At 38.1% G+C, this 27,510-nt stretch overlaps 1 protein-coding gene across 1 annotated transcript in view; it reads left to right on the plus strand.

Annotated features, from left to right (window-relative positions):
* The window catches only part of RELN (reelin), a 271,094-nt gene that overhangs the window by 90,255 nt on the left and 153,329 nt on the right, over window positions 1-27,510 (plus strand). Inside the window, exons 4-5 of the mRNA XM_014255169.2 lie at window positions 17,896-17,966; window positions 25,848-25,880. Of these exons, the coding sequence (XP_014110644.2) occupies window positions 17,896-17,966; window positions 25,848-25,880 (104 nt within the window). The remainder of the gene's footprint in view (window positions 1-17,895; window positions 17,967-25,847; window positions 25,881-27,510) is intronic.

Genomic DNA, 27,510 nt, shown 5'->3' on the forward strand with positions numbered 1-27,510 from the left:
AGAAATAAATTAAAGAAATTATAAGTACTTCTGAGGCTGACTGATGTTGTGCAGTGTGATGTAGATGATTATTGGATGGCTATTATAGTGGTCAGTAAAGGCAGTTTAGTTGAAATAGGTTAATTTGGTAACAGTAATTAATTTGCATCAGCAACTCGCTGCTGTTGATGCTGATATGTCTCACAGGTAGTCAAGCTGGATTTCAAGGTTGAGTTTTTGTTTCACTTTTGGCAGTGGGGATTTTCTGTTGCAGAATGTGACTTGGAACGTGAATTCACAGCTGGAGCTAGCAGGGAGTGCCAAAGGCAGCACGGAGCAGTTAATGGTCCCTCTGACCCCAGAGCCCGTCCTGGCTGTGCGTGCCCTGGGTCTGCAGAGGCTGTGGCACATCCTGGGGCTCCCAGCTGCATGCAGCTCATTCTGTGAGGCTGGAAGGTTCAGCAGCACTGAACACCCAGTGACACAGAGAAAGGGAGGGATACAAACCTCAGCCAAAACAGGGATATTAGCCAAGTTTATTAAGTTTTCATGAGTTTTATTAGATTTTCAGACAGTAAAAATATTATAGAGTAAGTGAAGCTCAGTGTTCACAAGTGCTGGAAGCTTTGCAGTGTTCTGTTCAGCAGTGCTTTAATATTACCTTTAAATTTTCAATTTATGTTTGAAAAATTAACAAATAGAATTTTACTAAACCCTTTTTTTCTTTTTTTCTATTTTTTCTTTCTTTTTTTTTTTTTTTTCCTTTTCTTTAAATTGGCAAAATCAAGTCATTGGGCCTTACTCAGTCTGTGAAAGTGTGAGCACAGAATACATTTCATGGTTGATTTATGAGGTCCTTGAAAATATGGTTTATAATGAAATTCCGACAGGCCCTTAACAAAATTAGCATAACAAATAGCAATGTAATAATACCTTTCATGTCTGTACATTCCTGCAGATTCACTGTCACTGAGCACTTGCCAGAGACCAGAGCACTTCCAGCCGGGGCTGGGCAGCACCCCCAGACAATGCACCCCTGAAAGCTGACTGCCTGCTGCATGGATGTGGAGTTATGGATTCAGAGAGTCTGCATGGACAAAGTTAAATCAGCAGTAATTCTAGCAAAATAACATCAAATTAAGAATAGCTGTCTTCAGCTACAGAGTTATTGCTGTTGTTATCAGTTGCTTAGTATTGCTAAGGCAAAACATGAGAAGTGTAACTTTTACTGATGGCAGTACTTAATTTCAGGATTTGTGAGAATTAGGAAATATAATGGAGATGGTAGCTAGAAGACCAGTAATGGCAAGGGCTGTCATTGTCCATATAGAATGTCTGTATTTATACTTTAGAACTATGTTTTGATGAATTTTACAGTTGAGCTGGTCTCTACAGACTGGTATCCTGATGCTTTGCCTGTGTCTAATGTTTGCAATATCTAAGTTTCTGTCAATGTGTTTCTTTGGGACATTTTTAACAGAGTAACATGGGCCAAAGCTGGATAACTGGGTCAGAGACAGTATATTTTCATGTAGAAAAGTCTGGGCTATGGGCATCTCAGATTTAATGTCTGTAACACAAGTGGTTTGCCACTAGGAATTTCGAGGGCATTATACTGACCTCAATCTGCTCACCCAATCACTGAAACAAATTAAAGAGCAAAAGTACTGTGCAGCTGTTAGTATGCAAAGGGATATTGGAGGCTGCTGAAATACAAAGCAAAAGAAAGACAGTAAGTAGCATAATCTTTGGTCTCCCAGCAACTGATGCACAGTTATGGATAGATGAAGCCAAATTTTAGCATTGAGGTTCATATATGCAGAGTATAATTACATTTTTATTCTAAAAATGTCTTTAAAACAATATAAGACTAAGTGGTTTCTTTTCAAAAGGAAAGTTAAAATGGGAGATATAATTCCAGATGAGATAGTTAGAAAGAACTGTTTACTGTGTTTCTCATTGGCATATTGTTAAGATTATTTTGGGAAATACAGAAATGGGTGGGAACACAAAAATACAATCTGGGAAATAGAAAAGAGCAGTGAGCTTTTGGTGAGACAGCAAAGCTCTTAGGGGTACAGGTTAAGCCAGGTCTGCGAAGACTTTGTGCTGAAAGTCAGCATCTCGACTACAGAAATTTGGAAAAAGTAAAAACCTTTGAGAGACAACTTGGTTATTCATACAGAGCGGTTTTGTTTCATTTTAGTAGCATGTCTGTGCCCATGGCAATCCTCAAATTTCCACTATCAAAATGTCAGGTTAGGACGTGACTCAGTACTGGAGATTACAGTTTACTGGGGAGAGGAGCAGAGATAGAGGAGCCAAAACAGTTTGGGGAAGCCCAAATCAAGGCTTGACATGGTAATAATTCTGGCAATTTTATTTCTTCACTTAAACACTGTTGGGTAACTAAGGTAAAAAGTGATCATGAAAAGGTTTTATCTTCATTTATATGAAATGAGGACAGTGTCCATCTCCTGCACTCAGCTTCAGCCTTCAGCTTTCTCAATGTCATTTTTCATTGGAGAATTTTCCCTTTTTATTAATAGATTAATGGAGGAATAAAACAGCCACCCAAAGTTCAGCAGAATGCAAATTGTCAGACTGCTTTTTTTCCCTGTTTCTTGACTAGCCAGGCTAGTATCTAATTTTTCAGTGTACTGAAAGATTTGGGCTTCAGTCAGCATGGTCAGTGCTTGGTCTATTAACCAGATTTCTCAGGTTTACAGTCTTACTCTTTTTAGCACAATTAGTTTTCTCTCATCATGTCCCTGTAGCCTTAGCAGATCCAACAAGGAGAGAGAGATGATTGTCATGGAATCAAACTATTTTTTTCTATGGTTGTTGCATTCATGACATTGCTCCTGACAAGAGGGTGATCATTCGGCTCTACAGTTGATACCTCATGAATTGTTGACTGTACAAATTTGGGTCTCTAAAGGATTCAAAAACTTTTTCTTAGGCACAGACAAAAAGATACTCAACTCATGCTGAGTAATTGCAGAAAAGCTAACACTTGAAATATAATTTCCTCAAATACTACAAAGTAGACCATAAGAAACAAATTATCAGTTTTTTCAGCCGAAGACTCTCAACCATAACAGTTCTTAACAATCTTCAGCATCAGATTATGTGCAAATTAATCATTCATTGCCCTCCAATTTCAATTTTCTCAAGGAAAATGTTTCCTAATCTCAGTTAGACTAGATTATGCTTTTTTGAGTGCCATGCACAGGATGGTGTTGTGTGAGTAGTGTGAGTATTGGTGTACACAAGGACACGAGAGCTTCCCTTGTGATACGGTGCTGATAACTTGGTGCAAGACTCTCAGGACCTGGGGCTTCATGTCCAGCTGAGGAGCTGCAGTGACACTAATATTTGTTTTTGGGAGAGCTGCCTGTGCAGTCAGGACCTTGAGAATCACACAGATGAAATGCAGGTGCTGGAAGCAGTTTGAGATTCTGGGTTCTTGGGCTGCCCTGAGGATGACTTAACTGCTGTACTGGTTTTTGCAGTCTGTGTCTTGTTTTAAAGAAAGGAGGCCTAATCCAAACCCACTTAATTTGAAGTCTGATAGGTATATCCTGATTTGATAAAGTTTTTTAATCAGAAGTTTCACATTTTTACCAGGAATGGCAGGTATTTATAATTTGCTGCACAAGTAGTTTTCATGTTTTAGCATAATTTAGGGTGAATTAATGGCTTGTTATTTATTGCCTAATGCTCTGTAGGAGTGATTTATAAAGCCATACTCTGCACTGCTTGTTACTTTGTATTCTCTGTGTTAGGTGTATCATCAATATCATTAAATGAATTCACAGTGACATTGCTCTGGAACTATGGGTTTTGATACAAGGGTAACAGAACATAAATCAAGAATTATGTTTAATTCATAAGAAGCACCAATCTCTCATTTAAGTGTAGGCTGGGCTAGATGGTGTCAAAAATATGCTTTACAATACCTCTTCTGATTGCATTTCAGACCCTCTCTATATGCCCTTATGTTCTCTGCAAGAATAATAGATAGCAATACAGTGCAGTTTGTCAAGTGAATAACATTTCTGGTTTTATATATTTGGGTGCAAATGCTATCATTATTTTTACCACAAGCCAAAAAGGAATATATTTACATGAATATACTTAAAACTATTCTTAAGGGAATCTATAAATTTAAAGACAAGTCTTGCCTATTCTCTGCAATAAATACAATTGTTAACTATATAAATAACACTTTAAAAATCCAATATTTTTTAGTATTTGTTATTTTTACTTCTAAGCAGAAATATAAATAAACTTTTATTTTAGTCTTTCTTTTCTTAACTCTTTAAATTTCTCTTGAATTACTACATTAAAATCCAGAGCATTGAAAAACCTGTCAAAATAATTAACTAGTGTCTGTTTACTTTTGTAAAAAAAATATTCTTACAAAGCCTAAATTTAGGATTGGCACTGACTTGAAAATGCACTTTCACCTCCCTATTAATCCAAGTGCATATGAACTCTTGACAGTATCATTCATTTTGAAGCAAGATTTAAATGTGCTTAGGATGCAGTTTATTGGGAGTGTTACTTATGCAGGAACTAGGACTGTCATTTGCTAGAAGTTTTCTCAACGCTGCAAGAAGCAGGACATGTTCTCTGTGACACTTCTTGGAGTTAAAATAGTCATCATGTATTTCAAATGGCTGGAAGGAATTACATTCATGGGAGAATACTAATGTTTACACATAAATCAAAACTAGAAAAAATGCTTTATGAAAATGAAAGAATTCTTTTTGTTCAGTATTTTAAACATTTGCTCTCAGTGGAAACAAAAGACAGTAAAACAAATAACATATCTCTGGAGAAGCAGAGAAATCAGACTTCAGGTCCTTTTTGTCCCAGCTTCCATGCCATATCCTGTGTGCCCTTTCATTAATATTTTCTAACATTTCTAACATTCTAACAAGAGAAAAACATCAGTTGAAATATATGATGAAGTTTTTTTTACAAAGCTGGAAGAGAATGTTGGGATTTTTTTTTTAAATTTTCACTTAAAAATTAGTTGGAATAGGACACTTGTAATGGATAATTCTACTCAGTTTGTAAACAAAACTTAGATATGTTCTACAACAAAAGGCATCTATATGTAAAAATTAGAAATTCTCATTAGTATTTTACCTAAATCTTCCAAAAATGCTTCATCCTGCCACCTGACATCAAGCAGCCTTCCCTCCCATTGTTGTGCTGGGTGATGTTAAGGTGAGTTTTGGGAAGGTGTGTGGGCTCTGAGGGATCCCTTGGTCTCAGGAGGTTGTGGCCCAGAGATTTCCAGGTCTTCCCTCCAGCACATGGGGCATCTCTCCCACCTCTTCTGGAAGCCATGCCCAAACTGCAGTGTAGCTTGGAACACCTTCTGCTCAGTTTTGCAAAGAAAATGGATATCTTGTTAGTTATGGCATCCTTAGGCTGGGCAAAAGGGTGCTCAGCACAGAGCTGTCATGTACCTACTTAATGTCATTAATGTGCTCAAGACCTCAGAGCTCATTTAGGATCAGAGGTTAATGGTTCAAGAATTAACTGCAAGCTCATTTAATTTACAAGTACTTCTGAAATAACAGTGACTGGGGTAATTTTTCTTCATTGTGTTGGGTGTCCTTTGGTTCGGAGGGTGCTGTTCTAAAATGAGCAACTGCTGTACAGGGTGACACAGTACAGATCCATTTCCTGGGCAGCTGTCCAGTTTCCAGTCACCTGATATTAAAATTTTCTGTCACCAGCATTAAAAGGTGCCCATGTCAGTTAAAAACAGAATGACAAAACATGCAGGGAAATTCAACTTAATGTAGCATAGGATGTATTTCTGGATGCTGCTTTGTCCATCCCTCTTTCTCCCTGCATTAATTATTTCAGAACATTTAGGTGCATTCCATTGAAAGTTGACAACAACTTAGCTGTCTTTAATAATATTGTCTTGGATGTCTGAATATAGAGGACCATATTGGGAAGGATTATTATATACAAATGGAGAAGAATTTGAGGAAGCTCAGGCTTGGCAAGAAGGTCCAGCTGAGCACATTTTAGTAAACTCCTCCTCAGCCAGGAGGTGATGGAGTTGGGAGACCAAGAGAAAGATGGTACCAGTGTGATGAGCATGTGATGAGCTTTCTGTGGCTTAGAAATCATTTCTCCTTACTTCAGGTGTGGAAGTGTACACACTCCTTCTGCATGAACAGGCATAGGAAAATACACAAAGTTAAACCAGTACCACATAAACCCATACTTGTCATGAGGTCATGAAGCAGCATCATTCAGCAAACCTGACACCAGGAATGCAGACATGGATTCCTGAGTTCAGGAATGCAAGGTTTCAAACAGGATCCTTTTAAAGTATGTTCCCAAAAATTAAAATTAAAATGGCATTTTCTCATTTATTTTGGTACAAGTTTCAGAAGTGTTAATTGGTATAAATGTTTTTTCAAACCATGTGTAGTATTTTGAAGAGATTATTTAAAAATCTAGGTGTGGTTCGTTTAAAATCTCATTCAACCAGGCAAATCTTAGCATTTGAAAAGCAAAGATCTTCTGAAGTTTAATGTATTTTGTTGTGCATAATGAAGCATATGAAATAGCCTGGGGAAAAAAAGCAGTTTCATTTTCATGCTTCCTAAAACCAGTAGGCCAAAGTTCTTTACCGTGTTCCTATTGTAAATGCCTCAAAAGATCAAGTATCAGCATGAGAAATATTGAAAACAATTTTCCACAATGTTATTGACAGACAACATGTAAATTTTTGTGGTAAGCACAGATCAAAAGATTTGTGAATGGAAACTCAGAAATTACTCATGTTCTGGTTTACTAAAAGTATCTAAAATATTTATAATGTTTTCTGTATCTCTTACTTTAGGAATTATGAAGTCAACAATACAGCCAGAACAATGGTCAAGTGGAATACATATTGAGAGATAGAAAGAAATAGACCATTTGAAATTCTTAAGCTAAAAGGTTAAAGTGTCTCCACTGAGTATTATTAATACATAAATCAAATTCTTTAGTTTAAATGCAAGGGATTGACCTCAGGTTAATAAAATTAAAAATTTAAAAAGTATAATTTTTTTTTTTTTGAAAGGGCAGTAATATGCAAGGAATCCAAAATTACTGTGAGCTGTTTGATTGAGGGATCCTCAGAAATGGATGCACCTGGAAGCTAAAAGCCACACATCACCAGCTGTATTTTAAAACATTTTATTTCTTGTTTGCAATATACTGTTTTTAACAGTCTTCATACAGGAATAACAGAGTTATCTTTGCCAGTGGATGAAGTCTGCCTGTTTTCTTACCATGTGCCAAACAAGTGGTACAGCACAGTTAGTGCTGCTATTTTTACAGCATTGTTTTAGATGCTGTTTTTCAGATATGTCTTATTTACTTCTAAATTTATAATTGTATCTTTGTCATCCACACACCTTTACCAGCTAACAGCTTATTGCTATTTGTTCCATCCCTCTGATGGGTCTTGCTTCAATTCTTTTGACTCACTGCCACATCCATTCTGTTCATAGCAACAAGGTACCTTCTAGCTTATGTTATATTGCTTTTCCATTGTAGTTTTTCAAGATTTCAGTCATTCTCTGTGCAGACATGGGATTTTTTTTTCCTCCAGATATCAGCAGATGCCTGATGATCATTCAAAATGGGAAATTTCTGATTGGACTTGCAGTACCACTATGTAACTTTTCAGGAAATCTAATACCTGTTATGAATCCATCCTTAGTCTGGTCAGTTTTACTTAGATTGCGCCGGGAAGATTTATGTCACATATGGGATGTCACTGCTTCCCATTCCTGGGGGCTCTGTCTGGAGCCAATACTTTGGATATTTTTTACAAAGAGAGTGCTCAGGAAACCAAGGTTGTAGAAAACCTGTTCAATTTACCCTGACAATGGTGAATTTATCCCAGGCACCTCATGAGAAGTGTCTCTTCCAGAAGGGCAGAGGGAACTGGACTAAATGCAACAGTGGACTTACTACATAAAGTTCCTCAGCTGAAGAGGAGAGATTTGCAAGAACAAACCCATATTTTTTTTGTTTTTGTTTACTTGATGCAGTATTTTCACAAAATCTTAAAAAATGTATCACTCTGAAAACCCCATTAGAATATCAGTTATGAGAAGAGATCCTCTTTTATCGTTAAGTGTTAGCTTGAGTTTGATGTTTTATTAATCAACCATAAACTTCTTAGCTACACAAATTACAGATGAATTTCTCTAATTTCCAGCACCACTCTGTTGTGTACAGCAGCAGATGTGCAAGCCTCCAATGAATGCCTTCATCTGTAGTACTTAGAATTTGGGATTCCAGACAGGGGAATTTGAGCTCCCAAGCAATATTTCATGTTAAAAAAGCAATAATTATTTGTGTGTATTTGAAAAGTTCACCTTCCTGGCAACTTTACTGAACTGAATTCCCAATGTATTCATTTTGATAGGAATCTGTCATTAGCAAATGAATGAAGAGCTGAAGTCTGGTTGTGTTTCACCATTTTTTTGTCCACCAGGGACATAAGGAATCCAGTGTTGGTGCTAAAGAATCTCAGAGCATCAACAGGATATTTTCCTAAAAAGATTCATTCTAGCATTGTGCTCATTCTGCCAGAGACTTCTGAAAACAAATCTGTGCTCAGGAAAAATTAGTCAGTATTAAAAAAGCAAGAGCAACCATCTATCCTGGAAGTACTTACATTGTTGTTTGGATTCTCTGTTACTCTGGTTTCTTTCGAGGCTAGGGTTGTAAATCTCTTCATTATTGATTTACTCTAAGAGAAAGGTTTTAGGCTTTGATGTCTTTTTTAATAATGAGTTTAAAGAATTATTATCCACACTGTATCTAAAGGAGATATTATAGCAATGTAGCTTAGCAGGTAATTTGTTTCTGAGTAAGACAAATCAGATTGTTTCCTAGTGAGAAACATGGACTCAAACTCATTATTGTTGGAGCAGTATATTATATGGGAGGCTGCTGTCCCAATGAGTTGTAAATTCAGCATATTTATGCCAAGTGACCGACCAATTCAAGGTGAAGTTCAGATTTTGTTTCACATCATTTTAATAATCCTATTATTATTTTATTATTCAAAAGCATTCACAAATACCAGAACTGTGAGCCTTGATGTGCTGTTAGGCAAAGTGATAGAAGGTGTAGCAGAGCTGTTTGTGTTTTGTTAGTGTAGGTGACCCTGCTTTTAGCAGGAGGGTGGTCTGGAGACCTCCTGAGGTCCCTTCCATACTGGATTTTCTTATGGTCCTCTCTGGGGTGTGACAGTGAGTCGCTGGGCAGGCCATGGTTTCCTGGATGGAGGAAGATAAAACTGCCCTTAACTCATAAGCAGCTGAATTCATCCGTTCTGGAGCTGGCAGCAGGGGCAGAGGGTGGGTCCTGACCCCAGCTGTGGCTCACAGAGCCACCCACAGCACAGCTGGAAGCCAGCACCGAGGGATGCTGAGCACCCTGCAAGGGGAGTCAGGCTTTGCTAGGCCCTAGGAGCTGCTGAAAGTTGCTGGCTTGGAAAGCAGGGCTGGAACACAGGACTTGCTGTGGAAGGACACAGAGAACAGATTTTTCTCTTTTAAATTTGACCCCTCTGGTTGAGGTGGGAAAGGCTGGATGTGATTTAGGCATCCTACCAACCCTAAGACAGCCCTCTAATGGGCATCTCTGAAAAAAGTCTGTGTTGAAGAAAGACCAAACTATACTGTGAGCAGCAGGATCCAAGAATCCAAATTTCCTACAGCTTTGGATAGTAAATCCCAATAGCACTCACACCACAGTACTTCTAGGGCCCTCCCACTACACCTCAGTCTTGCCTTCAATGCCTCTAAGGTCCCCAAATGACCTCCTACCCTTCTCTAGCACAACCAGCTCCTGCCAGGGCTCCACACCATCGTCTCTCCAGTTTGTGCTGTGTACATGATGCCATTCCACCTGCTTCTTTTGTCTGGACTTCTGTGATACTTCACAGATTTTTCTTTTTTTTCAGTGTCTGATGGAATTAGTTATTCTCCTAAGGCAATATTTCACCTGCCTATTTCTATTTGTAAGCAAGTATGGTCTTCAGGGATATATACTTTCTTCAAAGCCATAAATCTGGATGAAAATTCAAAACCATGCAGGAGAAATAACTGTCCTTTGTATGATTAGTGACCCTGCAATTTTTTCCAAAGGTTCACCATATTCACAGCAAGAATAACAATTCTTCACTAACCTGTGTATCAGGTTCTCTCTTAGTTTGATTTTGATCAGTCTGTGAAAGATTACCATGTTTCTTTTATTTTCTGTCCTCTAAAGACATTTAGGTTGGTGAGAAGAGTTCAAAGAAACATTAGACAAGGAGTGTAATATTTCAGAGTTTGGTACAGCTTTAGGAAGGGAAACCTGTCCCATGTGCTGTGGAAATTTTGATTTTTGATGTATTATTTTCTAGCATTAGACTAAAGAGACAGGTTTTTTCCTTACCTTGCAAGCTGACTTGCACATTGTGGACACACCAGTTACATATCTGTAATTAATATTGAAATAAGCTGTCTTTAAGAAAGGGAATTACTTTTGCTGTTCAAGATTTCTTTGGTGGGGCTGTAAAGCAAATACAGGGAATAAGGTTCCAGATTTTTATGTGGTCCAGCTCATCCACAGCTAGTGGCAATGTCCTTTGGGAGTAGTGGGCAGCTAAATCAGGATAGAGCAGACTGGAGAAACCTCAACTAGGAAATGGATAGTGAGTACAGATGGCATGAGAGCAGCAAACTGAGAAGATGGCATTAAAATCATCCTTTTTCCCATTATTTTGGATCTTTTAAAACTAATATGGTTTTCATACCAGCATCTCATATGCTGTTTCAGATTTTTCAATTTTAAATGTTTTTAAGTTTTCACTCTGTTAGCTGAGTATGTTATTTATTATGAGCTTTTGTTTAAAAATGTATCACATCAGAAAACCCCAGAGCATCAGCTACCTTTAAACTCCTGGTTTTCTGTGTGGATACTCTGAAATACCCAGTCCTAAACTCATTATTAGGGCGAATCAATATCACAGGTATTTATGCAGTGTTGAACATAATGAACTTGTTAATTCTTTTGTTCTGTGAAAACCAGTTCTCAAGTGATGATTAATCTGATTAGATGGAAATTGCTTCCATTTCTTTGCTTTTACCAGATATTTACCAGATATTCAAAACCTTGGAATAATGGTTCTGCAGCTAAATGCAGACTGGAAGGGATCTCAGGAGGTCTTTAGCCCAAAATCCTGCTCAAAGGTTACTCAGGACTTTTACCCAGACTGGTTTTAAAATACAGCCATGATGGAGAGGAACTGCACAATTTCCCTTGGTGGCTGCTGCCATGTCCCCCCAAAATCATCTCTTCTGCAGGCTGAAGGAGCCCTGCTCCCTCAGCTTCTCCTCACAGAGTAGGTGCTCCAGCCCAGATCATCTCTGCAGCTGAGCTTCCCCCAGCTGACCAGCACTGCCAAACTTAATTAGTACATTTTGTTAAGAAAAGGGTCATTGTAGAAGCATACATTGACATAGCATACAAGTCCATTTATTTAATATCTCTGTGATCATTTAGAGATTTCAAGAATTTTAAAATCCGCAGTAACTGCAACATTTCTACTTTTCATACCAGAAAAGACAAAGGTTTTGCTGTTCTTGAAGGATAATTTAGGTGATTGAATAATATCTTCATTAATTATAGGCTTTAAAAGACTACATAAGCAAAATTTAGGAAAAACAGTATTTTTATATTAAAAAAATGTAATATATTAGCTTATGGTTAAATATAGTTTTCAAATAGGTATAAATATTCAATGCATTAAAAACCTAAAATTCATCCAGTCAATGTTTCACTGAATAATAAAGTACAATAGATTGCAAAGCCTAAAACAAGAACAGAGTCTTCTCCCAAAGACTGAAGAAGGTGGAAAACAGGGATCTAGCTGTTGGCACCACATCAGTAGGGAGACAATGGGTGGTAGTTCTATTATTTATATGAGCTCTCTGCTTGGCAGATGCCACTGCAATAACCCTTTATTTCAAGTATAGAAAAAATAGAATTTGGTTTCCTTTATAATCACACAATGCAAAATACTAATGAAAATGCTGGATTTCCTGTAGCTGAGAAGAAAGTATTGTCCTAATCTGCTTTTGTTAGCAAGAAGCTCTAATCATTCCAGTCACATAAAACTAGACAGAATTAAAAGAAAAACACATCTTTTTATTCTCTGAGACAGAAGAGAAAAAATGAAAGTGTTTATATAGAGTTTAAAATGGTAGATCTTACTTTTTACCTCTTTTATAAGGTATATAGTTATGTTGAATTCAGATTTTGTACATGCACCATGCAACCAAACAAAACTTTGTTTTTTCTTTAGGACAACAAAAAAGGATTCTTATAAATCATAATGCGTAGGGGCTGGAGGTGCCTGTGCACCCCTCTGTTTGCAGTGTTGTAGTCTTAGATCCATCCTCTCTAATATGGATTATAATTATAGAATCTAGAGCAGAATCATGGAATGGCCTGCCTGTTCCAGTGCCTCACCACTCTCACAGTAAAGACTTTTTCCTAATATCTATTTTAAGCCTGCCCTCTTTCAGTCTGAAGTCATTCCCCCTTGACCTGTCACCACATGCTCTTGTAAAAAGTCTCTCTACATCTTTCCCTTCAGGTACTGGAAAAAAATTTCTGTAGGCCCTTCTCATTTATTTTCTATTTGAGAATTTTTCTTTTAATGTAATTTATTTGTTTGTTTATTAAATCAGTTTATAAACAACCTTTAGTTTGGGTACTTTTCCCCACATGTGCAATCCCGAGATAAAATCAGAGACAAAAGACAAAGCCAGGTGGCACTTGTTCCCCTTGCATTTACCCTATCTGAGGGCTCATCCATGAAGTAAGTTATGAGCATAATTTATTCATGTGAACCACAAACTTCAGCTCAGGACAGTTGCCCCAAAAGAAATTATTTTTCTTTGCTCTTAGCACACACCCTGGCTTTGCTGGCCATATAAGTCCTTTCCCCCTGAAGAATTTTCACCTCTGATTGAGGTTTTTAGAGCAAGTGTGCTAATTCCAGTCTCCTGAACAAATGTCTACATAAGTAATTGGCATCTTACTTGCCAAATTTCCCTGACAATTTCAGCTGAATATGGTCAGGACAGATGACTTTCTCTTTAACATCTCAGTGAGGAAACCATTGGGGACAGGGAGAGAAAAGCAGAGTCAAAATGTGTATTTCAGAACACACAGATCTCATTTCTGCTGCTTTAATTAGACTGAACTTGCATGTCAAGTGAAAACTGAAATAACAACTTGGAGGCATTTAACCAGTAGATGGAAGCCTCCCACCCGAGTGCCTTCTGGATCAGCAGCCACGAGTGCTCTGTGCATTTTCCCTGCCGGCCCCAGCCCCATCTCCCAGGCAGGTTTAACATGTTGGTCTGACTGCTTTTGGAGAAATTGTCACTGAAGGTTCCGGCCCTGGTGGGAAACACAATCCAAAATGCACCCCTGCCTAACCTCACCTCCTGCCACACAGTAAATGGTCAATAAACCACCTCTGCAGGGCACTGGAAGAAAACAGTTCACAGTCCCACCATGAAAGGTTGTGCACAACACAGCAGTCTTTGGCTATGCATTATTTTCCTCTGCAGCCCAGGCTCATAACTCATCAACTGTGTCCCCCCCAGTGGTGGGGAAGCATCACAGTCTGATCACAGACCTGATTTTGGGGGGCACCACTGTGGGGTTGGGGAAGACCAATCGCAGCTTCATACAGTCACTGATTTTACTGGAGCCAGTGTTGTAGATGTCACTCTGAATTTCCTCAGGTAGAAGCAGCCACTAACCATCAGCAACTGGCACAAGGTTAAACTCTGCTTGTGCAGGTAAGAAATAACCTCCTTTTCTCTGATCCTGTAGAATACCCTTTTTGGTACATCATGAGATGAGGTATTTTACTGTAGGGCACCTGAGCCTTTTTGAAGCCCCCTCTCACATGAATTTGTCCCAGGGAAAGGTGCAGATGGCCAAGCACCTGTGTAAGGACAGAATGAGCACCAAGCATGTGAACCCCACAGCACAGAAGAGCTCCAGGGGAAGGCCCAGGCCAGGTACTCTGCTCTTGGATGCACAGCTCAGCCTGCTGCATCCAATCAGCAGCAAGTGGGAGGGAGGATATAATAAAAGTTATTATGTGGAAGTGTCTCTGGGTGTGTTCCTCTCAGATCACCTGGAATGATTTGTGCCATCACACAGGAGACAAATTGATACTACTGGGGCTATGTTCAGAGGAGCAGGCAATACTGCACTAGAAAAGTGTTTTTCAGTGTGTTGGCACTTGAGCAGGGTGGCACTTCCAGCCCCGTTTCACAGGTGACATGCATTATAAATAGCTTAAGTAGAGAATCAGCAAGTCTTGTTTTGTTTTATTTTACAGTGACAGATAATCTGGAAGTCCTTATTGGCATCTGATTTCAATTCAAATAGTTGTGGTTTAGGAAGCAAAAATTCTTCTAAAAATTGCTGTAATTGAATTATGAGGCTGCCTTGAAACCCAGTGAGCAATGCCTTGAACTGCCAGTGAGCCTTGGCATTTGATGTAGTCTTTTTGTGTTCAGACCTCTTTATTCCTCTCTAAGCAGTTCATCCCCATCTTGCATAGCCCCAAGTACACAAATACATCTAGGCTAATGGAAGAGTGAGGTTAATATAAAGGGGAACCTTATTACCCCTAAGTTGTTTTTCTTTCAAAGCTCTCACTTACCATGTCAGGATGTTCCTGTTCTCTCCCATTTTTCTTTTATTTCTCATCCCTTTGGAAAGATTAATTTCTACTTGGAATTATCTCTGGGGATATATGAAACGTGCATCTTGCCTTTTGGCTGACTGGAACATTAAATCTGATTAGTCTATTGTCCTTTAGCTGGGAATAAATAGCAGACAATGTCAGAGTGGGACTATAGACTGGTGTGGAGCAACACCAAATGGTAGTTAGTAAGTGCCCTTCCTCTAAGCAATATTTAACTACATTTAAGACATCATAGAAACTTTTCAAAAAAGCAGTTTCAAACATTCAGTTACTGCATTTATATATATGCCACAAAACCAAAGCCCCAGAGTTATACTTGAACAATTTTCTTTCTTTAGTCGATCTCTTTCAGGCATTGCCAGTATTATTTTTGTAATAATTATCAAAAATACTATGTAGTTTTTAGACTGGAGTGTGAATATAGGAACTGAAATGTGTTTGGATATGTTACATGTCTTTATAAGAAAAGAATCCAAATTCATGATCCTATTCTGTGAACCTCATCTGTCAGGTAGGAACATCACCAGCAAAGAAAGTTCAATACAGAAAAGGTATATTTTGAACTTCTTTCTAGAAGCAGCTCAGTTCCTGCATAATTGTGCTGCATTATTTTCATTTGCTCCATTAATAAAGCATAAATACAGAGAAAATGGAACAGATAATACTGGTAAAGTGGCAGTAGCAGCACCCCTAACAAGTCTCTGAAGCTGTGCTGTCAGCGCTTGTGCCCATGGCAAGACAAATCCGATGTGAGCACACACTGCAGCAAGCAGTGCCCCTCCTGCACAGCACTCCTGTCCCCAGGGTGCAGGTCTCTCCTGCTATGGAACAGCAATAATTGGCTCCTAGTCTGCATTATCAAGCAAGAGATGACAGACACAGAAAGATGCTGATCATTCAACTGGTTGCTGGCTCTCTGCCCAAATCCCCATTTTCTCACACACATGCAGAGATCCAGTAAACAGTACAGAGTTTGGTATTTTTGGTATTACTTGGTATTCGTTTGCATTCAGACACATACTCAAGCTCTCCTCTGCATGTGGTCTGTGTTCCAAGAGTTTGCTCTTCTCTGCCTCATAAAGGAGTGCTCTGGTTGCTATCATTGTGTACATTCTGAATTATATCCTGGGCTGTTGCATAAACAGTATCTCTGAGATCCTGGTCCACTGCTAATAAAAGTTTTCTTTCCCACTGTCTGCAAAGAGGCCTCTCTTCTGCTGACAGCTTGGGGGATAGAATTGCTGTACAAAATACCTTCTGCTCCTTAGGTGTGGCTTTTTCTTGTATGTTGAGCCAGGGAAGCTCAATACATGAAATTCCCACACTGAAACATGTGTGCAAAACGTGTCTGTTGGTGCTGCATTGGCCACAAAGCTGGCTGTAGGACGCCCTGCCATTTCAGCTGCCAGAAGAAGCCACCTTATCTGGTCCTTCTAAAGAAATCTGGGCACGTTTAATTTTGGAGATTATTTGGTCCAATTCCGACTTGCATGACTGAATACGCCTATGTGGTATATTGCAGAAATTTATATAGTAGTCAGTTTCATGCATGTTCATCACAACAGAACTTAATAAATACTTTCATTCATATTTTTATGTGAGACTTAAAGCCTCAGCTCTCTTGCCTTTATGTGCTGCCGCAGTGTATTTGTTTTTATTTTACTCTGTACTTAGCATGGTCACTGGTCTTGCCAGCAGATATAGAAATGATAATGTAGAGCTATAGCATGAAGTTCTGCTGTATTTTATGAAAGTACTGAAAATCCTAAAATAGTGTCAGTGGGACACATGGTAGGGAGTGCAACCAAAACCTCACACTGGTAATATGATCCTGGGACTGTGGCCAAAATACTGTCACTGCCAGGTGAGGCAAGGCTCCAGCTTTACATCTGCTTCTGGAAGTCCAAGATGGAAAAGACAACACAGCTCTCCTTCCTCAGGCAGAGGAAGAGAGTGTCTAAGAGCCCTAGGAGCATCAGGTGAGCATAGTTTGCATTTCAGGACACACACATTGGTGTAAATAGAGCTTTCCTACATGCACAGAAAGAAAAGTAGATCCCAGAGAAGCTTTTGTTTACTCCTATTTGTACTCTGACAGTTTGAAGATGGGTTTTACCCTGAGGATCCACTGTAGTGGAAAAATTTAGTATTAGATGTGTTACTTTTATTCTTCTTCCTCTTCAGTGTAACTGGCCTAGTAGCCAAGAAAAAGATGATGTATTTTGACTTTCATTTTCACACCATTCCTTTCTGGTCTTTTCTGACATTTTATAAGCAAGCTAGGCGTGATCCATTAGGGCACACTGCTGACTGAGAAACTGCACTCATAAAGTAGCTTTCAACATCTTACTGTTGAACTGAGAGGCCATTTCAAGGACTTCACATGGATCTATACTGATTTCATTAATATTAATTACTGAAAGGCTAAAGAACATGTATGAAGACTGTGTATGAGTCTAGACAGATATTGGGAGAACTTTGGCTGAAAGAAATCAGATTTCAAATACAACACTTGCAAATACTGAAAGGTTTTGAAATTTCTGAGATAAAACTGATGTTGTGAAGTACTGCACTTGGAAAAGAGAGATTAAATGAGCAACTGGAAAGAAAATAAAATTATTACCGTTAGCATGAGAGCTCTGCAAGAGAAAAACAAATCACATTGTGTTATATTTCTACCTGATCATGAGGAAACAGAATGACAAGTTTTGTGGTACATTCTAGAGGTCTTCTAGATGTGGGTCACTAATGGGAAGTAATTATTCTTTAGACAAAACTTTTAAGGCCTCAAATATAGAAATTTCATGCACAGCTACAGATATATGTCAAAGATGTCCTTCATTACATGCCAGTGATTTTTATTACCAACCCAGACATTTTGGTTTAGGAGTTTTGTTTTGCTATGCATAAACAAACTTCAAATTATTCTATAAATTTAGAAGAGTACAAAAAGAAGAACACAGAAAGAAAGCAGAATGGGACTTCTGATTTGATTAGTCATGCATAAAGATATACATAAAGATATACGTGTATAAATAAGTTTATATGATTTATTGTTGTCCTTTTTGTGTTTACAGGGCTACAGCTACTCATAGGGGCCAAGTTATATTCAAGGATGCCTTAGCACAACAGCTGTGTGAACAGGGAGGTAAGAGTCACCATAATTCTAAAAATATGTGGCAAATGTGGTTTTCCATTGTACCTTTGACATTGTACCATGTCAAAATTACTCTTCATGAAAGCTATTCTGTAGAAAACCTCGTATCAGGATCTTATTTACATTCTTGAAACTGAGTTTATTTGGCTTCATACTTCCCATTGTCTATCCAGGAATCCCACCTTTCCTCTCTGCTAGATGTTGGGGAACACACAAAACTTTAAGTAGCATTATGCACATGAAATCAGCCTGTAATAGCCAACATTTCTTTTCTGTCAGAACCACAAGCTGAGTTTTAACCCTCACTGCATTAGCTTTAAGTAATATGGCTGCAGCAAAAGCTTTGTTTACTATCCAGTTCACACATGTCCTCATGAAAAATCTGCCTTCCCATTTCGTGAAAGTAGGCCATTGAATTTTTGCCTGTCACATACATTTGATCATTTTTATAGCTAAACAAAGTGTTTGACTTACACAAACTTTAAAAATCTAATTGTTTTCACAGCTTACCCTTTTGATGAATAACCTAAAAAATAAATGTCCTGTCTTCATCTGTTGTCAACAAACAGTACTTTGCTTTGAACCTGCTTCATAAAGACAGTGAGAATTAGAGAATGTATCCATCATTTTTGGTACAGGAAAGAAAGGAATTTCCAGTTATATGGGCAAAATTCCAGCAATGTTTCTATGTGAAAAGTAACAATGAAACATGGGTCAAATGATTTAAAATAAAGATTTTAAAATGGGAAACATGTTGTCAAATTAACACACAAGAAAAAATCCCACAAAACACGTCCCTTAGAAGCATTAGAGCTATAAGGTTGGGGTTTTTATTCCCAGGAGTTTTGGAATACGGCTTTTGCAATAAAAAGTAATTGAATATTATTTCAGGGTCATAAATTGAGTTATTCCTATAAGGTATCAATAGTAGCTCTGTGATAATGAGGGAAAAATATTTCAACTGTCAACTTCAATATTGAAGTTTACACTTCTGTTGTAGTTTAATGAAAGTAATAAGAGGGGTTCAGAGAGGTGAAAAAATGCCAGCAAGCAGACTAGGATGTTGATTATACTTTGGAGGAATTTGAAATATGTAACACAGTTCTGGCAATGAGAAGAGGGTGTTCTGGTGATCTGGACAGAAAGTGATTGAGCCAGCCACATTTTTGCTGTGGGGAAGGAAGAGCATCTGGAAAAATTAACAGGAAGTAATTGTGCACCTGTAATGGGAGTGTGAAAGTGTAGTGTTTCAGTGGCTGGTGGATGGGGAGCTGGAATGGAAGGGTCAGCAGGATCCCTATTTGGGATGTGCTGAGGAGGATGGGGAGGATATTTCACACAGGCTGCTTGCTGGATGGATGTGAGTCAAGAGTGGAAAAATAAATATGCAGAGTAACCAGCATAAAGTGACAAAAACCCTCATAAACAGATGAAATTCTCCTAGGTGTAACTACAGAGTGAGCACGCCACAGTCAAAGACAGTCTGGGGCAGCCAAAACAGGTAAGGAAGGGAGAGGGAAGTAGGAGTCATATTGATGGCAGTGACAAAGAGCTGGGAGTGACCAGGATGGTGAAAGCTATGCACAAGCAAGCTGAATGGAAATACATGAGTGTCAGTGACTGGCAACATGGGCAAGGAGAATATGGGCAAGCAACAAGATTTCTCCCTGCTAGAAGAAAATACCTTGGTAAGCAGAGACAAGCGGGTAGATATCCATCTATACAGACCTGACAATCCTTCTACAGACATTCTGTTCACTGAGATCTTAGTGGGAGAGCTGACAAAAGAATCTTTTATTCTTTCACTCCTCTCTGCTTTACAATTCTGCAATTTTGGAGCATAAACTAACCTCAGATCAACATTTTAGCAACACTTATGTTGGTTAGAACAGTAAGTCCTTATGTTACTGTGTGCTGTCCCTGAGTTCAGAGGAACTCTGCAGAACAAGTTAAAAACAGAATTTGGATATTGGTTATATGCAGAGAATGAAGGACGCTGATGTCCCACAGGCTGCTGGGCTGTGACAGTCCCTTTGCTGACTCCTCCTTCCATCCAGCCACTGATAGCCACATCCTGCACCAGCTCCCTGAAAGGGCCTTCAGCTTCCCCAACTTGTCATAGTCTCTCACTCTTTAACTTTGTGTTTCCCATGATCTTCCCAGCAATTCTCTTTGCTTTATACACAGTCACTTCAGAAACATCCTGGACTTATCATCCCCAAAATATGTATTGTCACAGCAGTACCTCTGCAACCATTAGATTTGGCTTAGGCAAGAGTCACCCAGAGGTGCTGGTCTGTGAGCAGTGGGCAGCATGTGACAACTGAAGCAGTGCTCAGAGACTGAAATACTGAGGTGCAAGCTTCTCAGTTGTTCTCATGGCTCTTCTCCCACATTTTAATCCTCACATGGCTTCTCTCTCCTTGGTTTCCTAGCTCAGACACAGCTTCCTTGACTTGGATATTCAACCACTGCATTGCCATTACCCTTGCTCTCACCCCTTCCAGCATCAGGCTCTCCTCTGCCTCTTGGTTCTTATTTCTTCAGCACAATGTGCATTGCATTAGTCTCTAACCACTGCATACTATTACCATCCTGATACTATTAGAATTAATTTTCCTATTCAAAGAAAAGAGGCTTTCTTTGAAGTAGACCATACTTCATTTATTCCGTTTTCATCAACACCACTAATGTAAACAAAGGATTCTTTCAGGAAGAATTAGTGAATTTATTTAGATGCAAATATCATATTAATATATATGCAAAACAGCAAGGTAGATTTACATAAATGAGGTCTGTTTCTAGCCCTAAACGTTGCTATACTGAAATAGTGCACTGAATGATGTGACATATTAAGTAAAGAAAAATAAAACTGCAGGGCAACTTCATAGATTTATTATGGGACACCTTCTTAATAAGGATGTTCACTAGAGGTGATATCAGACTTCCTAATGTCTAGTAAAAAGGATATACATGAAGATGTGAAAGTAGCAAGGAATCTCAAAAATCATGTTCACTATGGCTTTCTACCCTCAGATGTACATTAATAAATCCTAGTAGAGTTAATGGAATTTATGCAGTGAAAGTGGTTTTTTGTATTTTGAAGTGAATTAGAGGATGATAAAGGGTAGTGTTAAGGGATGGCAATACCATATGTATAATATAAATGGAGTAAGAAATGATGCCATAGAGAAAGTAAAGATAGTAGGAAAAGTAAAATAATTGCTTAAAAAGCTCTGTGTTCAGAATATAATATATATTTTAGGAAGCCAGGGAGATGTTTGAGAGCTGATGTAAGCTTTAAATTTTATGAGAATTATATTGAAGAAAGGGGACATAAAAATTATCATAGAAAAAGTTAATCTAGCACAAACAGGAAAAAACCCAAACAAACAAAAACTGTAAGCTAGAAAAGTTAGATGTCTTGTAAATCCTTTTAAGGATAAATAAGGATCATAATAGCTGATGATATTCTTGTCAGTAAAAGTATATTTAATAAACCATATATTTAACTCATTGACTGTCTCTAGGGGATGCTCAGCCTCTATCACTCAATTGCAACTTTGTTTACCAGTAGAGAGAAAGTATTGGAGGGAGTCTAAATGAAAGCATTTATTTCCTTTTTTATCCTCATCTGGCTGCTAATGCAAGGAGATTAGACTTCATAATCTGCAGAACAGAAAATACCTCTCTGCACACCTCATTTGTCATGAATTAATGAGCAAGAGCTGATGGCCACTGGCCGTAGAACTCTGAGCACTGTGTTTGTCTGGGAGCATGTGGACATTTGTATTACTGTAATTCACTTCCCATTTCTATTTAAAAATACACAAACTTCATGGTTCTGAGGAAAAAAAAAAAAAGGTATATTTTTTAGTGGGTTTTAAGAATATTTTCTAATGCTGCATTTTTTACCTATGCCTATACACAGTCTTGACCCTAGAACTCTATGGAATATAGGTGTCAATAGTACAAATGGATGTTTCTGGGACATGTGTTTAATTTGCTTTATGCTTGCTCTTTTTATCTGAATGGAGACTGGTATTACTTAGCAGTTGACTATTATTATATTTACTGATTTTGTTTCTTATTTTTTCACTGACAACAAGATCACAAAAAAATTGTTTCTTTCCTCTTCACATTCCAGTTTCTAGAAGATGACATTCCCGAAATATGAAATTCTTTCGTATTTCCACCCCTTCCAGTTTAACCAAAAGGGTCTTATTTAAATTGGCTTAACCTTTCAGTGGCCTTACTTCATCTGCAGACAAATTTAACCTTTTACTCCAAAAGATGCCTTCATTCTCCCTCATCCCATTGACACAGAGCCCCACAATGTCCCCATTGACTTTTGAATTCCCCATTAGCTTCCTCAAGATTCTCATGCTTCCAGTTTGACTGTGGCCTTTCTCTCTCTGAAGCACTTTGTATTGCATGCTTTCTTCTCTGCTTTTCCTTGCCAAAGAGATTGTCTTGTAAGACAAGGCAAGCACTCTACATTTCCTCACATTTTCTCATATTGTATTTGCTGAGGCCTCTTAGATGGTGACCTCAGTTGAGCTCTGCTTCCATTCTTTGCTCAGTACAATTCATCTCTTGTAAAGCTCTGTATATACTAAGGGTGCTAGTTAAAAATCAAATAATAAATTTATTTACTTTACTTTTTAAAAAGGTATGACATTCTCATTCAAGCTAAGATGCATTTTGGAGCCACATAAATACTGATTTTAAATTTAAAACCATCCAACCATGTGCCTAAGGAACATCTAACAAAGTGAATAATGGTTTAAAATATGAACTGAGGTAGTCTTTCACTCTCAGTCTGAAGTATTGTATAATTCCTTTTAAATTATAAATTTATATTTTTACATTGTATGGCTACTCTACACTGTATAATTTCTTTTAGCTTTGTCATATTGTACAAAAACTTCCATTTGACTTTAGCCACACTGTATGGCTTATGGAAAAATCCATGTTATTTTTAAGTAAGTAGTTCTATAAATTGATTATAAAGGCAGATCTGAAAATATTTTAAAGCAACTACATTTAATTTTGTGTTATGTTTTGAATTTCTATTATTTGGGAGCCTTAAATACAACCCTTGAAGATCAACACATTGCTGTTTTGCAATGAAATATAAAATGTAATGCAGAAATTATTTATAGAGAAAATAAAGTCTATGTTTATCACTCATTAAGTGGTACCTTCAGAGTCTTTTGTCATATCCAGCTCAGGAATTTGAATTACAATCAGAATACCTGAGGCAAAAATACTTGGGCTTCTTAGATTCTGTAAAGATTTAGGGAATGTAACCTCTCTCCAGCATAAAGTCTGTACTTGTAACAACAGCCTTTTTGTCTAACATGAAGTGTTTGCTTAGTTCCACCTCTAATTTTTAAATGATTGATCAGTGGCATTAGTATGTACCTGCACAATTTCCTTCCTTTCATTCCATCTGTAAGCAGTTTTGTTTTGCAATGTACTATACATATGGGGGAGGAGCCATTTCAGGAAAAAATCTCAGATCCCAAGTCTGTGTTTTTGAATCACGTGAACAGCCAGTTTTATTAAATAATGGTGAAGTCGAAAGAGTTTGCAAATGCAAAGATGCCAAGTTTGTGCTATACCTGTGCCTTTCTGCTGAATGCTGAAATTTTGCATACTAACTTCAGGAAGTATCATTCATGACTGTGTGTATCCTTGGCTGGAGCCCTTTACACAGAAAGCCTCTTCCAAAGAGCCATGCCAAACAACCTAGTGTGAATGATCACACAGTCCTTCGCTTTCATTTGGAGCTCTGAACTGCTCTCCTTGGAGAAGGTGGTCTCTTTCACTTGGGTTACTTTCAAAGGCCAGTGAAATTTGCTTGGGCAGCTGATGAGTCTGCCCGTGATGTGCCCTGGCATGACCGTGCTCCTCATGGGTGAGCCCTGGCAGGATGGCTCTCAGCCACCCCTGTGTTCGCAGCAGATCTCCCCTCAGTACTGCTCTGGAACTACTGAAGGGGGCATTCAGAACATCAGGGACAGATTTCATTTTAAACAGCCTCTCAGAAGAGGAGTATTACAAATCCCATGCCATAATGTGCTTCTTTTCCTGCAAGAAAAATACAGAACAGATTGTGTTGCTCAGTCTGGGAAATAATTCAGTTAATCCAGTTCATTCCATTTCTTTGTGCAAATAATTTTTAAAAGGTTTGTGAAATTTACACATTCCCATGGAAAAAAACAGTACCTGGGGCTGCAAAGGACAAATGCAGTCTTTTTCACTGTAGGGTTCACCAGTGCAGTCCAGCACAATTCTGGACACAGGGCCACGCTTAACATGCAAGAGTTGTATTTTTCCAGATTTTGTACCAGCATGATGAGAGGTCTTTGCCATTGCTAGAGTCATTACTGGCATTTTTGCTAGGGAAGACAAAGCAGTATGGGTGATTTTCTTGTATACAAAATGGACCAAGTTAGCCATGAAAATACATTTCAGATTTCTGAAACAGCAACAGACTCTTAAGAAAGTCTTTTCTCTCAGCTGCAGTAAAGTTTTCAGTGGTGGTTTTCAGTGTTCTGTGTATATATACATGCATACACACCCCTTACATATGCATATATCCATACCTATATATGCCTATGTATATATGTATGCATGTACGTATATATGTGTGTTTGTGTATACGTATGTATGTATAGATGTACATAAGGTTAGGGGAGAGATACATATATACACACATACATGTATATATTTATGTGGCTAGTGGATGGTGTGAAACGTGTCACTCCTCTACTTGCTAAGTCTGTTAAATCAAAGTTTTCTGTCTATGGTAAAGCCAGATAGCTTGCCATCATTTTCTGGTCTGCAGATACTGCGTTTGTTGACTGCTCGGTCTTCTTCATCACCTACTTCTCCATGAAATGTTGCAATTTCATTACAGAAATGCATCATTGCAAACCCAGTATTTAAAGACTAAGCAGGAAGAGAAAAGCAAAATTCTTGAGATTTGTATTGGACTTTCTATTCAGATAACTACATGTGAGAGCTCTACACAGATTGCTGCATTCATTTTTATGTTTATTTTTAATCTATTTTTAATTTGTCAGATGTTATGACAGAAATTGCAGTACTTCAGTATTTTATTGCAAATATGCTGAAGAAATCAGGAGTACTGCTACAATTTAGGTCAGTGCCCACCAAAAAACACAGAATCATCAAATGTATACTGTCTTCCAAAATTCTCCTTTTTGCTGGTTTTATTTTATCAAAGTCCAAAAGACAGCTGGAAATATAGATCCATGGCTGAGGTACTGATAGACAAAAAATGGTTATATGCACCCTTCATGAAGGAGATGTAACCTACTTTGGATTTAAGATCGAGCAAGGCTATGGGTGTAGTAGCTGCCACGGGGGATCTCACACACTGTGTAGCCAGTTTCTAGACTTGCCCATATATTTTTATGTAGCTGTGCCCTTTCAGGTACAATCTGGTTCCATTTGTATAATGCTACACCAAGACTCCTGTTGCAAAGTGTTGGTAGGTTACTTAATGAACTGGTGCCATTTCACATTTTCACAAAAAATATTTTTAACAATATCTCATAATTCTAGACTAGAATTTATCTTTTTACCTTACCATAAAACCAGTACTGACCTTCACTTATTTTGATGCTTATTTTAATAAAGAGAATAATTATTTTTGTTTTCCTATTATATTTTTGTAGCTTTTGGGTTCTATCATGTTTTTCACAATTAAATACTGGGATAGCTGATTTAAGAGAGTATATACTGTACAATTTGTTTGAAGCTGAGTTGATTTTAATGCTGCAGTTGAGCCCTGTTCACAGAAGATATTCATGCACTGTGTGTCTTTGTTTTCCACAGCCCCGACAGAAGCTCCAGTACATCCTCACCTAGGTAGGTGATTTTTCAGAAGTCATTCTTACTACTTAAACTCAGAATCACTGACTTTATTATAATAAAAAATCTGTAATGTCAAAAGAAACTAGGTCTGAGGAATTCAAATTAAAATGAGGTTCATATAAAATGGATTGAATTATGTCTAATTCTGATCAGTTGTTTCTTCATTGTGATTTTTTACTGCTCCTTATTGCCTTTAAATCCTTGCAGTGTGAGTATATCATGCTGCAGACCTTTTGCTCCTCATTATGTATTAGAGCATCTGTTTGCAAGAGAACCAGGACTGGAGCACCCCTGCTATGAAAACAGGCTGGAAGAGCTGGGATTGCTCTGCCTGGAGAAGGGAAGGCTTCAGTGAGATATTAGAGCACTTTCCAGTACTTTAAGGGGATACAAGAAAGCTGGAGAGGAATTTTTTCAAGGGCTTGTAGAAATAGAACAAGGAGAAATAAAGTGCTTTAAAATGAAAGAGCTCATGTTTAGATTAGATGTCATGAAGAAAGTCTTTACTGTGAGGGTTGTCAGACACTGCAATAGGTTTCCAGAGAAGCTGTGGATTACCCATTCCTGGAAGTGTTGAAGGCCGTGCTGGATGTGATTTTGACCAATCTAGCATAGTGGGAGGTGTCCCTGGCCATGTCAGAAATGTTAGAATCAGATGATCTTCAAGGTCCCTCTCAACCCAAACCATTCTCTGATTCTATGACCCATAACCTTCAGTGTGGGACAGCACCTCATACCAGAGCAGGATTACTGTGAGGAAGATTTTGTCCCAGTGCACCTCCAAGGTGGACCCTGGAGCCAGGCACTGCTGCTCCTGCTCTCCAGTCTGGCACCCACCAACCCTTGTGCTGCAATTTGGTTTGTCCAGGACAGATTCTGGCATTCTTCCTCAGTTTTAATGGCAGGTGACAGTTACTTCATTCATTTAGTGGAACTATTTGTAGAGAAGAGTCTAATACAATCACAGGTGCCAAAGTTTTGGGACTTTGAGTTTACTGGTCATCATGCATAAACGAGACAGTAAATCTAGGTGGAATATTGGAGTCCAAAGTCTGCAGAACAGTGGTGAGGAATATTTGCATAACATAAATCACAATTTATGTTCCTTAGATAAGCTGACTTTTACTGCCATGTCTGCTGATACCAGCAGAGAAATTCCAATGAACTCATGGATTTTTGCTTATGAGTTGTCAAAATGAATCTCCTGACTATAAGAGCTGCAATAAACTCATTAGGACTTCTCATCCATTCATTCTTGTGCCCATGTTTGCAAAATCTGGATTTGGAAGGATTTTTTTAAAACATTCAGAAAACCAACAATTTGGAACAAAAGTTCTTAAAAGATTTAGTGTGTACTTGATGACTCCATCTTTCCATAACCATCACACTTTCGTGATGGGGGCACTTCTTAATTTTTTGTGGTACTATGATCCATAGTAAGCAAAAAACCTGTAACTAAGAAACCCTGGCTTTCATAAGTAGCATAACCTAAAATGCAGATTTTTAGAAATCTAAAATGTATTTTACAATTTATTACTTTAACTCTAGGTAAGGCAACATTTAGAAAGCATGAGATGATTGCACTTTTTTTTTTTTTTTACATATACTGTTGTGTTTTCATTGC

Source organism: Pseudopodoces humilis, chromosome 5, assembly GCF_049639895.1.
Source record: "Pseudopodoces humilis isolate 2021_Gansu_Grassland_sample_001 chromosome 5, ASM4963989v1, whole genome shotgun sequence".
NCBI lineage: Eukaryota > Metazoa > Chordata > Aves > Passeriformes > Paridae > Pseudopodoces > Pseudopodoces humilis.